A 13905-nucleotide genomic window follows, 5' to 3' on the forward strand; every position below is an offset into this window, starting at 1 on the left:
AACCTCAGGTCATTAGCACTGATTTATTAATATTATTAACATGGTAACCTCAGGTCATCATCACTGATTTATTAATATTATTAATATCTAAACCTCAGGTAATCATCACTAATTTATTAATATTAATAATATCTTAACCTCAGGTCATCATCACTGATTTATTAATATGTTAAGTCAGGTTATCATCACTGATTTATTAATAATAATATGTTGACCTTAGTTTATCATCACTAATGTATTAATATTAAGATGTTAACCTCAGGTCATCGATTTATTAATATTATTAATATGTTAACCTCAGGTCATCCTCACTGATTTATTAATATTATTAATATGTTAACCTCAGGTCATCATGACTGATTTATTAATATTATTAATATGTTAACCTCGGGTCATCATCCCTGATTTATTAATATTATTAATATCTTAACCTCGGGTCATCATCACTGATTTATTAATAATAATATGTTAACCTCAAGTTTTTCATCACTGATGTATTAATATTATTATGTTAACCTCAGGTCATCACAGATTTATTAATATGTTAACCTCAGGTCATCACTGATTTATTAATATTAATATCTTAACATCAGGTCATCATCACTGATTTATTAATATGTTAACCTCAGGTTATCATCACTGATTTATTAATAATAATATGTTAACCTCAGTTCATCATCACTGATGTATTAATATTAATATGTTAACCTCAGCTCGTCGATTTAATAATATTATTAATATGTTAACCTCAGGTCCTCATCACTGATTTATTAATAATAATATGTTAACCTCAGGTCATCATCACTGATTTATAATATTATTAGAATGTTAACCTCAGGTCATCATCTCGGATTTATTAATATCATCACTGATGATATATATATATATATATATATATATATATATATAATTATTTTTTTTACATAAAAACAAGCAATAAATATTTTGTTCAGACTTCCTTAACTCTTTAAAACCTAATGAACTCTTTAAGTCGTTTTAAAGCTATAATTTTATACACATTTTAAGGATTGAGCTTCTAGATTTTAGTTTTGTGTAAAACCATTTCAGATTTACTATGCCCAGCAGCACAAACTCTCTTTTGGCATGAAAAAGTAGCAGTTTTTGGAGATGTTATAGTGTTTTATTAAACGTGATGTGTTTTATTGTAATATTAACATAGTACAAACCTTTCAGCCTGTTGTCTAGTCCCTTTATCAAGAAGTCAATTTATCAACTAGAAAATCAAAATCTAGCATCTTTTGTAATTTTGTATAACAGGCAACTCGTGATTGCAAGTAATATTATTGTTTTGTTTTGTTTTTTTCAGGAGGAGCATTGAACAAGATAAATGTGCAAAACCTGGGCCCTGAATCATGCTTTGATTTGGCAACTCATTTCTTGGGACCTCTCGCAGTTGATGTTTTCTTTTCCTTTCTAGAGGACTGCCTGAAATAAGCTTAGTACACAACTAAGGTGGTAAACAAAAACAAAACTCAGATTACGTTTTTACAATTAGAATTTTATTTCATTTTAGACAGTTCTATTGTAAATGTTATGTTCTAAACTGATATCAGATATACTGTACAAAATAAAATAAAAAAAAACTTGTTTTCTTTGCGTTTTCTTCTTAGTTCTTCGTATATGGGGTCAGTTCTTCGTACATGGATTACTCAGTTAGCTGGATTTGGATAATGACGATTTGACACGATCCAGGATCATTTCGTTCTTCAAAACTGATCCGAGAGTCGCTGTCATAGCAACAGTTCTGGTAGCTCAAACCTGGTCGGGAGCAGGTTCAATTCATATAAACAGGATTAGATTGGGTCAGTTCAAGCAAAGATAATGCAGAAAGAATGTACCAGATTCTGACATTTTCTTACAGTAGTGGTTATATACACTTGGGAAAATAGTAAATATTTATTTATATTTATATATTTATTAAATATTTATTATAAATAAATATTTATAAATAAAATATTTAATATATTTACTATTTTAAATAGTAAATATAAATATATATATAAACATACATAAATACATACACACACAACAGTTCTGTCTGGATTTTGAAATTGACTGATAGCCGTGATATATTTAAGTAATATAAGCATCCGTACTACCTTTTTACCCTTTGTGTATAACTCCGCCCACATACAGCAGACACTACAGTTTGACAAATATTATTGCTGTGACACAATAAAATATACTTTTTAGGGTTTTTTTAGTCGAGAATGTAGTTGTTTTGATTGCAACTATGCAGTTTATTTGCAAGAATAGTGCTTATTTTAAAATATTTAGAATTTCTGAGAGACAGCTCGTCGGCGACAGTTGACGTTTTCTATCCACAAGATGGCAACAGAACCGCATAATAAGTCCTTACGGCTGTTTCACACTGCAAGCGAAAGCAGTGCGTGAGCAGCGCGTATGTCGAGCAGTAGCAGCACGCAGGTGTTTGCCTTTTACACCAGCTGCGTCTGCAGCGCGCAGCTCTTCGGCAGCTGCTGCAGAGATCAACCTATCGCTGTCTATTCAATCTAGATACCCATGTCTCTCTATATACAAATAAACGTTTCAAACTTTTTATCTGCAACAAGACCAACGGCAACCTCCTCCTATGCTGTTTCTTTAACCTGCAAATCTTTTTTACAAATTTTATAGATCAAACAGTACTGTATGCTTCTCAAACTCTATGAGGAGTACGTCAGAAGACAATCGCCAGTGATATCATGTCATTTGGTTTTTGATTGACAGGATGTTGTAAGCCTATAGTTATAATATCTATACAGTATAGTTATAATTATATTTTTACATGATCCACTTCAGTATGTGTCCAGCTGCAGAGTAACAGCACGTTAATTCATGCTCGTGCAAAGGATGAGATGGATAAAAGTGATCAATGCATGCCCTTCTTTTACTTATTTGTTGTGTTGTCAGTTTCACAGTGCAAACAGCTCCCAGGTGAAATAACTTAAGCGAACATAAAGCAAAGCCGAATAAAGCTTTCTTCCTCTGCTTGAGCAGCACAGCACACAGTGAGTTCACATCATCCAGCATGCATGTCGAACTACACTACCCACAATACACTTTGCTATGGACTACAATTCCCGTAAATCACTTACCCTCGCCAAGAAAACTGATACTAAAATTGTTTAACTATTGGTTTTGTAGTTCGGGCCGAAATAAAGGTTTGTTGCAGTTTTTAATGGTTTAAGTTCATTTGATTGACTATATATAAATCGGTTGATATTATTGACGCATTTATTGAGTAAAATTGTTACTTTTTACTGTCATTCAATGTATTTAGGTCATTATCAATGCACTGTCACTTTAATTGAGCGTGAGCAGCGCGTCAAAAATAGACCCAGCGCCGAAACTATCGCTGCACTGCTGCTTCAGCGACGCTCACACCTCGCTCTGACGCGCTGCTGCGTACGGTATGAAAGCTCTAATCTGTTAACATGGACGCCAAAAAAAAACACGCACCGCTGACGCTTGCGGTGTGAAACAGGCGTTACGCTTAAAAGATATAACAGTCTGATTTCTAACTATAGCAGATCAAATATTAAACTGGTAAGCACACCTGCCAACACTTCCGTTTTTCATGGGGGTATCATGTATTTCAGACCAGTCTCCCTGTTTGTGTCAGAGTCTCTTTTTATAGCATCTTCCAAAGTTAGACCACAGATGACCAATTGTCTCCAAGTTGTTCCTAAAGTACTTGCAGACATATTTGAAGTTCCTAAACTGGCAGTGAAACATCTCAGCCTTTTCCTTAAATTCTTGTGCCTGTAAAAATTGACAAGGAAAATCATGTTTTATGTTGTTAGCATAAGAACTGCTGTAGATTTTTAGGTCATTAAATAATCCTTCACACAGATATATACCCCAGTGTGTGCGGTAAATCTACTGAGAATCTTTATTGTTCTTATACTGTCTAAATCACTGTAGGTCTATGACTGGATAAACCAACATAACATAATACTATTTGCAGTAACTAAAACAGACCCACCAAACAATCCATGTTTATAACAAAAAAGAAAAGTTGCAAAGTTATCATAAATTATAAAAAGGCATCATAGTTTCCCATTTAATCAAATTATTATAAATTTAATCAATTCCTTTTGGACTAAGTAAGATCTATGATCTGAAATGTTATTCAGAACAGAATTAAAATATATCTTTATTTAAAACAAAAACATTTAGCTCATGCTGTGAAATGTACTTTAAACTGACCTAAAAAGGTATCAATTATTAATTAAGATTGTTAATACAAATGGAATGCTTACAAATGTGTGTAAAATATTTAAAGTTAATCTATGAAACTCTGCACACCTAGCCTAGTTTATATCTGAACACAGTTGATAAGCAGCATAAATTCATTTTTGAAGGAGAGTAATTGTGTGTGAGTGAGAAGAGGCCAGATGCAAGTGTTATCTTAAAATTTCTCTTAAAATTAGAATTTTTTTTTTCTACAGCTCCTGTGTGTAGGTTCTGTAATTGAACTTTTGTGGTAAGGTGTGTTTTTTTCATTGCCTTTAAAGTTAAATAACAGCATAAACAATAAAGGCTGGAAAATATGCAAATTTTCAGCGTACGACAGTAGAATGTAGTTTGGGTTACTTTATTGACGTTGCTGGCAATCGTTCTTCTCAATATCATTCTTTTTGGTAAAAATAAAGAGGGGATAAGGATGTACATATTCATATTTACTTTAACATGTTTAATACAGCCAACAGTAAAATTTTACTAATACACTTTTATCCAAATCTTAATATGTATACGAGGAAAATCTATTCATAAGACCATTTGAATCGAATATTAGCAAGACTATCATATTTACACAAACATGTGTAAGCCATAAAAAGGTGTTTGTACAACAAAGTACAGGGGGTATAAAACTGAGTATAATCAAATGACCCTTGAATATTTACAAAAATAGAGCGCTTACGTACATAATTTTCAATGTTTAAATCAGCCCCGGAAATAATCTGCATGTGTTACTCTTGACCGCACACTGAGAGAAATCGAAAGTAACCCTGTCACCTAAAATGTAACTTTAAATGTCCAGTAGGTGGGGAGTCAAAACCAGAAGTATGTGATAGCACAACAATGATAGCGATTCAAAAATATATGTTTTGATGGGCCAAATATCATTATATTTTTGATGTCAGTTGTGGGCCGGATGGAGGAGGAGGCAGGGCCGCAAATGGTTTGAGGGTCAGCAGTTTGAGACCTGACTTAGAGACTTTTGCATCTGAACTCTTCATACTGTATGTGGGTTACCATTTTATATTAGCTGTCATTAACATTATTTTTTCACATATTAAAAATGCATGTTACAAGCTTGTTACCAAAGTAGAATGACACATTAGAACATACAATTGTACTATAAGGGTGCTTTCACATCTGTGAATCGATTCAGTTGTTCCGAAAAAGACATTACAAATGTTACATTGTTGCTCTTTGCTCTTGGAGCGGTTCACTTTCACACTGCAATCGAACCGCTCCAGGGTTCGTTTCAATCGAGCCGAGACTACCTCACTCAGGCGGTCTCGGAGCGATTGCTTTGGCGTGGAATAGAGCGCAATTGCCTTGTTCACATATGCCAAACGAACCGCGCGAACTGGCCAAACGAGACAGGTTCTGAAACAAAAGTGTAGGTGTGAAAGCACTATAAAACAAATAGCAACACACCTTTGAACAGCATTTCATCTCTGACATAAACTGTATGATGTGCGCTCTTGCATCTGCCTTTTCAGGTCCACTCACACCAGATTCAGATATTGACAGCCAACGAGTTACTGCCTGTGTGTAATAAATGGTGGAAAAACGTAACACAACATATTTAATATGGTCAGAACTTCCATGACACATTCGAAATTAGGATCAAGCATAAGCTTCAAGTTAAGGGGTACTCAAATCAAAGTAAAAACAATTTATGTTATTGCTTATTGCTACTTTTTTTTCTTTGCTTAAGTGCATCGATGACTGACATAAACGCACAATAATACCCAGATAATGTCAAGTAATATTACAGCATGTTGTGTGACATGTTGCAATGTGAAATAAGCTTAAGCTCAATCCACTGATTCATTAGCAACTGAAGATGAAAAAATGTGAATGGTAATACTGTTAGAGATTTACATAAAAAAATATATTAATATGACAGTTGATAAAAATAGAATATGAATCTATAAAATGAGGACAAACAAAAGCAGTATCTTAACTTAGTACTTACTTGCGTTACATGGTACCAACAAAGGAGAATGTCTGACTCGTTGAACACCTTACGGATGGCATTGATTTCAGCCTGGTCTTTATCAACCATAAAACACCTAAAAAATAAATACTTTAAACTTTAAGATAGATAAAACAAATACAAAATATTACAAATGTTTGCTCTCCAAAGAATGCATTTTGTTGTTTACTTTTATTTACCTTATCTAGAAAAAAACAATTTATGCATGAAATCAACATCTAGCAAATACCAATTCTGACCCGAATTTGCTAATATGAAGTAAAAATCCACAATATTAACAATGATGACCAGAGGTTAACGTATTATTAATAAATCAGTGATGATGACCTGAGGTTAGCATATTATTAATATTAATAAATCAGTGATGATGACCTGAGGTTAGCATATTATTAATATTAATAAATCAGTGATGATGACCTGAGGTTAACGCATTATTAATAAATCAGTGATGATGACCTGTATATTAATAAATCAGTGATGATGACCTGAGGTTAACATATTAATAATATTAATAAATCAGTGATGACCTGAGGTTAACATGTAATTATATTAATAAATCAGTGATGACCTGAGGTCAACATATTAATAATATAAATAAATCAGTGCTGATGACCTGTGGTTAACATATTAATAATATTAATAAATCAGTGATAATGACCTGAGGTTAATATATTAAGAATATTAATAAATCAATGATGACCTGAGGTTAACATATTAATATTAATTAATCAGTCAGTGATGATGACCTGAGATTAACATATTAATAATATTAATAAATTGACGACCTGAGGTTAACGTATTAATATTATTAATAAATCAGTGATTAAGACCTGTGTTTAACGTATTATTAATATTAATAAATCAGTGATGATGACCTGAGGTTAACATATTAATAATATTAATAAATCCGTGATGATGACCTGAGGTTAACAATTTATAAATAATAAATCAGTGATGATGACCTGAGGTTAACACATTAATAATATTAATTAATCCATGATGATGACCTGAGGTTAACATATTAATAATATTTATAAATCAGTTAAGGCCATGAGGTTCACATGTTAATTATATTAATAAATCAGTGATGACATGAGGTTAACTTGTTAATAATATTAATAAATCAGTGATGACCTGAGGTCAACATATTAATAACATAAATAAATCAGTGATGATGACCTGTGGTTAACATAGAAATAATATGAATAAATCGACGACCCGAGGTTAACATATTAATAATATTAATAAATCAATGATGACCTGAGGTTAACGTATTAATAATATTAATAAATCAGTGATGATGACATGAGGTTAAAGTATCAATAATATTAATAAATCAGTGATTGTGACCTGTGATTAACGTATTAATAATATTAATAAATCAGTGATTATGACCTGAGGTTAAAGTGTTAATAATATTAATAAATCAGCTATGATGACTTGAGGTTAACATATTAATAAATCAATGATGACCTGAGGTTAACATATTAATAATATTTATAAATCAATGATGACCTGAGGTTAACATATTAATATTAATTAATCAGTCAGTGATGACCTGAGGTTAATGTATTAATAATATTAATAAATCAGTGATGACGACCTGAGGTTAACATATTAATAATATTAATAAATCAATGTTGACCTGAGGTTAAGATAATAATATTAATTAATCAGTCAATGATGATGACCTGAGGTTAACGTATTAAGAATATAAATAAATCAATGATGATGACCTGAGGTTAACATATTAATAATATTAATAAATCAATGATGACCTGAGGTTAACATAATAATATTAATTAATCAGTCAGTGATGATGACCTGAGGTTAATGTATTAATAATATTACTAAATCAGTGATGATGACCTAAGGTTAACATATTAATAATATTAATAAATTGCCGACCTGAGGTTAACGTATTAATAATATAAAATAATCAGTGATTAAGACCTCTGGTTAACGTATTATTAATATTAATAAATCAGTGATGATGACCTGAGGTTAACATACAAATAATATTAATGAATCCGTGATGATGACCTGAGATTAACATATTAATAATATTAATAATTCAGTGATGACCTGAGGTCAACATATTTATAATATACATAAATCAGTGATGATGACCTGTGATTAACATATTAATAATATTAATAAATCAATGATGACCTGAGGTTAACGTATTAATAATATTAATAAATCAGCGATGATAACCACAGGTTAACATATTAATAATATTAATAAATCAGTGATGATGACATGAGGTTAAAGTATCAATAATATTAATAAATCAGTGATTGTGACCTGTGATTAACGTATTAATACTATTAATAAATCAGTGATTATGACCTGAGGTTAAAGTTTTAATAATATTAATAAATCAATGATGACCTGAGGTTAACATATTAATATTATTAATAAATCAATGATGACCTGAGGTTAACGTATTATTAAAATTAATAAATCAGTGATTATGACCTGAGGTTAACATATTAATGATATTAATAAATCAGTGATGATGACCTGGGGTTATTGTATTAATGATATTAATAAATCAGCGATGATAACCTGGGGTTAACAAATTACTAATAATAATAATAAATCAGTGATGATGACCTGAAGTTAACATATTAATAATATAAATAAATCAGTGATGATGACCTGAGATTAACATATTAATAATATAAATAAATCAGTGATGATGACCTGAGATTAACATATTAATAATATAAATAAATCAGTGATGATGACCTGAGGTTAAAATATTAATATTAATTATTCAATCAGTGATGATGACCTGCAACGTATTAATAATATTAATAAATCAGTGATGATGACCTGAGATTAACCTATTAATAATATTAATAAATCAGTGATGATGACCTGCAACGTATTAATAATATTAATAAATCAGTGATGATGACCTGAGATTAACATATTAATAATATAAATAAATCAGTGATGATGACTTGCAACGTATTAATAATATTAATAAATCAGTGATGATGACATGTGGTTAACATATTAATAATATTAATAAATCAGTGATGATGACCTGAGGTTAAAATATTAATATTAATTATTCAATCAGTGATGATGACCTGCAACGCATTAATAATATTAATAAATCAGTGATGATGACCTGAGATTAACTTATTAATAATATTAATAAATCAGTGATGATGACCTGAGATTAACATATTAATAATATTAATAAATCAGTGATGATGACCTGAGGTTAACATATTTAACAGAAAAAAGTATTAAATTAAATCACTAACGTTAGTTGAATTTTTGCAGTGATTCACAGTAGTTAACGCCTCAAATAGCCTACTGTCTTGTGTTTAAACTAACTTTAGTGCTGTGTTGGTGTGTCTTTAAATGAAATTGACATAATACATGCTAAAAACCGAATTATTAGAATAAAAGGTCGCTAAATTAGCAAGAGGGTAAGTTTAGACGCGTTTAATAACGTTTGATAGATTTAAATATTCAAAACAATATTGTTAGCTTGTTTTAATTAATACCAGAAAGTAAATCACAGTAGCGGAAGAGCAGCACGCTAATCTAACGTTAGGTAGGGACGGCTAATTAGGCTAACTTAATGCAAACAAAAGTTAAACGTTGCTCGTTTACTTCGCTGGAAAAAAAGGACAAATCCATAAACACATATGAATTTTACAATCATTAATGCTTCTGTAAACTTATAGAAGAAAACCGGTGATCTCACCTCTTCACTTGTCCTCTTCACCTGTCCTCTTCACTGGTGAAAATGGCAGTTGCCTGTGCGTGGGTGTGTGTGTGTGTGTGTGTTTTTTCTTTTTTGAATTTGCGTTTTTGGCGGACTCTGCAGGAGGCTCATAATGATGACGTAATAACGTTTGATTGGCTGATAGAAATGATGTCCCTGGGTCGGTGATCTTTTAACTTATGAGAGTTTTATAAACATGTATCAATTCCCTATTCGCTATATGGAATTCAAGTCAATTATAAAGGCTATACCTAGTGGATTATTATGCCTGATGAAAGCTGCTCTTAGTTATGAGACAGGTACCAAACAATTGTCACAGTTACTCCTAGGAGGAAAATCTATTCTTAGTAAAGAATGCAATAATAAGTTTATACGTCAAGTGTCCCAGTCACATAACGCAATCACTCCTAGAGGAAAGTTTTTTTGGGGATCCATAATTGTTAATATTCAATGGAGGAAAACATGGTTATTACCATATAAATTCTGTATTCCTAATAAAATGAAAGAGGTGCACTTTAAAATTTTGCACAATATTTACCCATGTAATGCACTTTTATCCAAATATTGTGATGTTACTGATATTTGCACATTTTGTAAGAATGAGAGTGAAGACATTTGTCACTTATTTTTTTCTTGCGATGTATCATCAATGTTTTGGGATGATTTAAGCTCATACTGTTTCTCCAAGGTTAATATAAGTGGTAATTTGTACCTTAAGGATGTTATTTGCTATTTTGAAAACCAAAACAAGGCGTTAGAAGCCACTGTGAACTTTCTTATACTTGCTGGGAAATTTTATTTTCACAAACAGAGGTTTCTTAAAAAAAATCCAATCTTTATTGACTTCTTATGTGAAATAGAACATTTAATTAAATCTCTTAGATTAATTGAAAATAAGAAATGTACTTCTTTCTTGAGCAAATATGATGAGATCTTTCATGCTACTTGAATATTTATTTCTTTTTTTTTATTATACTGTCTTTTTTATTTTTATTTATATTTTATTTTTTTTTATGTACTGTGTTTTAGTTTTACTTTTATCTTGTGTATGTAATATGATTGTTGTGTAAAAGAACTGTTATCTTTTACTATATTCTAAATTGTATTATACAGTTTCTTGAAGCAATAAAAAAAAAAAAAAAAAAAAAAAAAAATGATGTCCCTGGGTCATCATAAATTATGTTGGTCTCAGGACAACTAGCACTTGGCAAAATCAGGACGAGCAACAGAGTTCTATGATTGGTCAGTTCACTTCTCAAGTAAACCCCCTGCAAAAAGATAAATGTGTGAAAAAGCATTCCCTGCAGGCACATGACATCAACATGACGTCATATTGAAGTGGGGATGTTGGATTTTGTTAGGACATGAAAATCGAGTTGACATCAATGTCCAATCTAAAATCAACCAAATATCAATGTCTAATCATGTTACACCTTGACGTTGAGTGGACGTTACCACTATGACATCTATATATACGTCAAAATAACGTTGTCCTTAGACGCTGGCTAGACTTTGAATTTTGGTTACCTGACGTCACGACCAAAATCTAACCTAATATCCATGTCTTATGATTTTTATGTGCCTGCAGGAGTTAGCTTTTGTGTTTCAGCATTAGCATCTGTTTATAAAAGGGGCGGATATGGGGGCATTTCAGCATCTCATTGGACAAAAGATCTGACGACGAGTTGAGGTCGCATCACAAATTGCAGAGTGTTTTTTTTTCCTGTGTGGAGTGCTGTATTATATTCCATTAAAACAACACTCTTCCAGCAGTTCATAGTCGCAGCCAATATCTTGTTTGTCACTGGGGGCTTGAAAAGAACATGAAATGTTCCTGAATGAAAGTGAAAATCCCCCCCATGTCCCCCCAATAATAATTAACAATTAATATGTATTAATAATGAATACATTATTATTAATGTATAATATATATATTATAGGTGGGCATAGATATTAAATCTATCCTAGATATTAAATATAAAATGGCTTATTTGAATTCTCCTGAAGGCATTCAGAATATGTGTGCTACCCAAAGTATACCCAATAAGTCTTTGAGAGTGGGTTTCTCAAGCCAGGTGGCTCATTAGACCAGGGGGTCATCTCCTGTTTCCAAAATGCATCACAAACTGCTTAAGAAACTGTTCTACTATGATAATTGGGGATGAAAATAAATGATGTTCAATAAGATGTACTTGTGTTTACTAACTGTTTATTTAGTTAAACATATATGTTGAACTGTAAGCCTACATAAGCAGCGATTTCATAACTGAACTATACAGAAATGGAATTAAGACTTGGAGTCTGCATATATTAGTGGCATTATTGAAGTAAACAACGCAATTAAACTATTACCATCATGTAGAACTTTTCGCAGAAACTAGCACATGGACTGAATATAAAAGAAGAATAAATAAGAGCAAGCAAGGAGGACAACAAAAGGGAAAACTTGAGGTAAATTAGCCAATGGTCAGTTTAGAGTATTGGTGTGATCAGATGATAGACTGGAAAACACACACCACACAGAAACACACAAAACAAGGCTACATGCTCACTTCAAACATGACACAAGTACTCTCACAGCCAATGAGATCTAACCCAATGTCCACAATAAACATGATATAAAAGCACACAGTCAACAGTAAACCTGAACCATGTGCTACACAACAGCACAAGGGCACCTGACCAATGAAAACAAGCTGGCTAATGACAAGAGCTCATGTTGAGTGAACAAACACCTGTATGCTCACAATGAAACACAGAAATTAGACAAAAGTACCAAGATTCTATACCAATCCAAACACAAAATAGCTTAGACAGACAACAGAGTCATCTGCTGCGTAAATGGTGCATAGGTTGGCGGTTTATTTTGCTTTGGCGACCCCTGATAAATAAAGGAACTAAGCTGAAGGAAAATAAATGAATGACTGAGACAGCAAAGTATATATAAAACAGTACAAAGACAAGGTTATGGGAGTGTTATCATGGCATATTAGAATGTGTTTTGACTGATCAAAGACGGATTCTCATTCACTTTGCACCAGGTGTTTTAATCTACTTTCCTTATTTCTTTGAGGGTAGCATCTGGGAGATGGTGTATATATTTGCCTTTTCGGATTTATTGATCGGATAAATTACCAAGTATTTCATTGCATAAAAAATAGAAAATAAATAAAAATATAAAATAAAAATAATACAAATAGAAAAAAATGATAGAGAGCAGCAGATTTTGCTTCAGCTCTGACATATGTAAAACACTGAACACTGTGGGTTTGAGTTAGAATTTTAGCTTTGAAGTTTAGATTTTTAGCTTTTAATCCAAATGTATGATTTCAAGCAAAATGTCCCTCGAGACATCATGCACTTATCTACAGAGTCACGTTCCAAATGTAATTTTTGATAAATCGATCCCATACATGCCTAATATAAGCTACAATATTTAATGGAAATTCTGCAATAGGTCAAGGGTTCCCAAACTTTTCAGCTCATGATGACTAAAATAACAATTCCAGTGACTCACAACCCCCAATATCCTTGGAAGTTATAAACATGCAAACATTGCACTCACACTAATAGGCATAAACACAAGCATATTAACAACACAAATAAAGTTCAACAGTCTAACAACCATTTCATTTTTTTTTTTTTTTTTAACTTTAATATTAACTTCACCTAATGAGACTGGTGGTGGGCAAAATGTTTGCTGCACAAGTCTATTCTTAATTTAATAATGGAGACTGTCACTTGGAGATCAATCCTTGGTATAACTTAAGAGATAAAACATAAGATAAACATTTACAATGTACGTAAATCTGTAAACGTTCTGTAAAGGTATCAAAATTTACCATGGTGCTGTGAAATTAATCTGCTGCAACTGACGCTATTGCTGTGTCAT

The 13905-nt window shown here is 31.7% G+C and overlaps 2 protein-coding genes across 4 annotated transcripts in view; one reads left to right on the forward strand and one right to left on the reverse strand.

Moving 5' to 3' along the window:
• The window catches only part of kcnj19a (potassium inwardly rectifying channel subfamily J member 19a), a 163417-nt gene that overhangs the window by 116953 nt on the left and 32559 nt on the right, over nucleotides 1–13905 (forward strand). The gene's annotated exons all lie outside the window — the stretch shown is intronic.
• Nucleotides 1498–10039, reverse strand: si:dkey-106c17.2. 2 transcript variants are annotated; one of them, XM_068217394.1, is made up of 5 exons: nucleotides 9993–10039; nucleotides 6239–6335; nucleotides 5695–5805; nucleotides 3581–3786; nucleotides 1498–1779 (listed from the first exon to the last, which is right to left on the reverse strand). In XM_068217394.1, the coding sequence occupies exons 2-4, from the start codon at nucleotides 6326–6328 to the stop codon at nucleotides 3643–3645; spliced, it is 345 nt and encodes a 114-aa protein (XP_068073495.1). In that variant the 5' UTR covers nucleotides 6329–6335; nucleotides 9993–10039; the 3' UTR covers nucleotides 1498–1779; nucleotides 3581–3642. The 2 variants fall into 2 exon arrangements, with proteins under 2 accessions (XP_068073495.1, NP_001038597.1); NM_001045132.1 differs by lacking the exons at nucleotides 1498–1779; nucleotides 9993–10039 and having other exon boundaries at nucleotides 3394–3786.

The sequence above is a fragment of the Danio rerio genome, chromosome 3 (assembly GCF_049306965.1).
Source record: "Danio rerio strain Tuebingen ecotype United States chromosome 3, GRCz12tu, whole genome shotgun sequence".
Taxonomy (NCBI): domain Eukaryota; kingdom Metazoa; phylum Chordata; class Actinopteri; order Cypriniformes; family Danionidae; genus Danio; species Danio rerio.

Coding starts and splice junctions, on each gene's coding strand:
- si:dkey-106c17.2 (XM_068217394.1), bottom strand. CDS start 6,328: ATGGTTGATAAAGACCAGGCTGAAATCAATGCCATCCGTAAGGTGTTC. Junction 5,806..6,238: donor GTTGGTACCATGTAACGCAA/GTAAGTACTAAG, acceptor TATTACACACAG/GCAGTAACTCGTTGGCTGTC. Junction 3,787..5,694: donor AGATGAAATGCTGTTCAAAG/GTGTGTTGCTAT, acceptor CAATTTTTACAG/GCACAAGAATTTAAGGAAAA.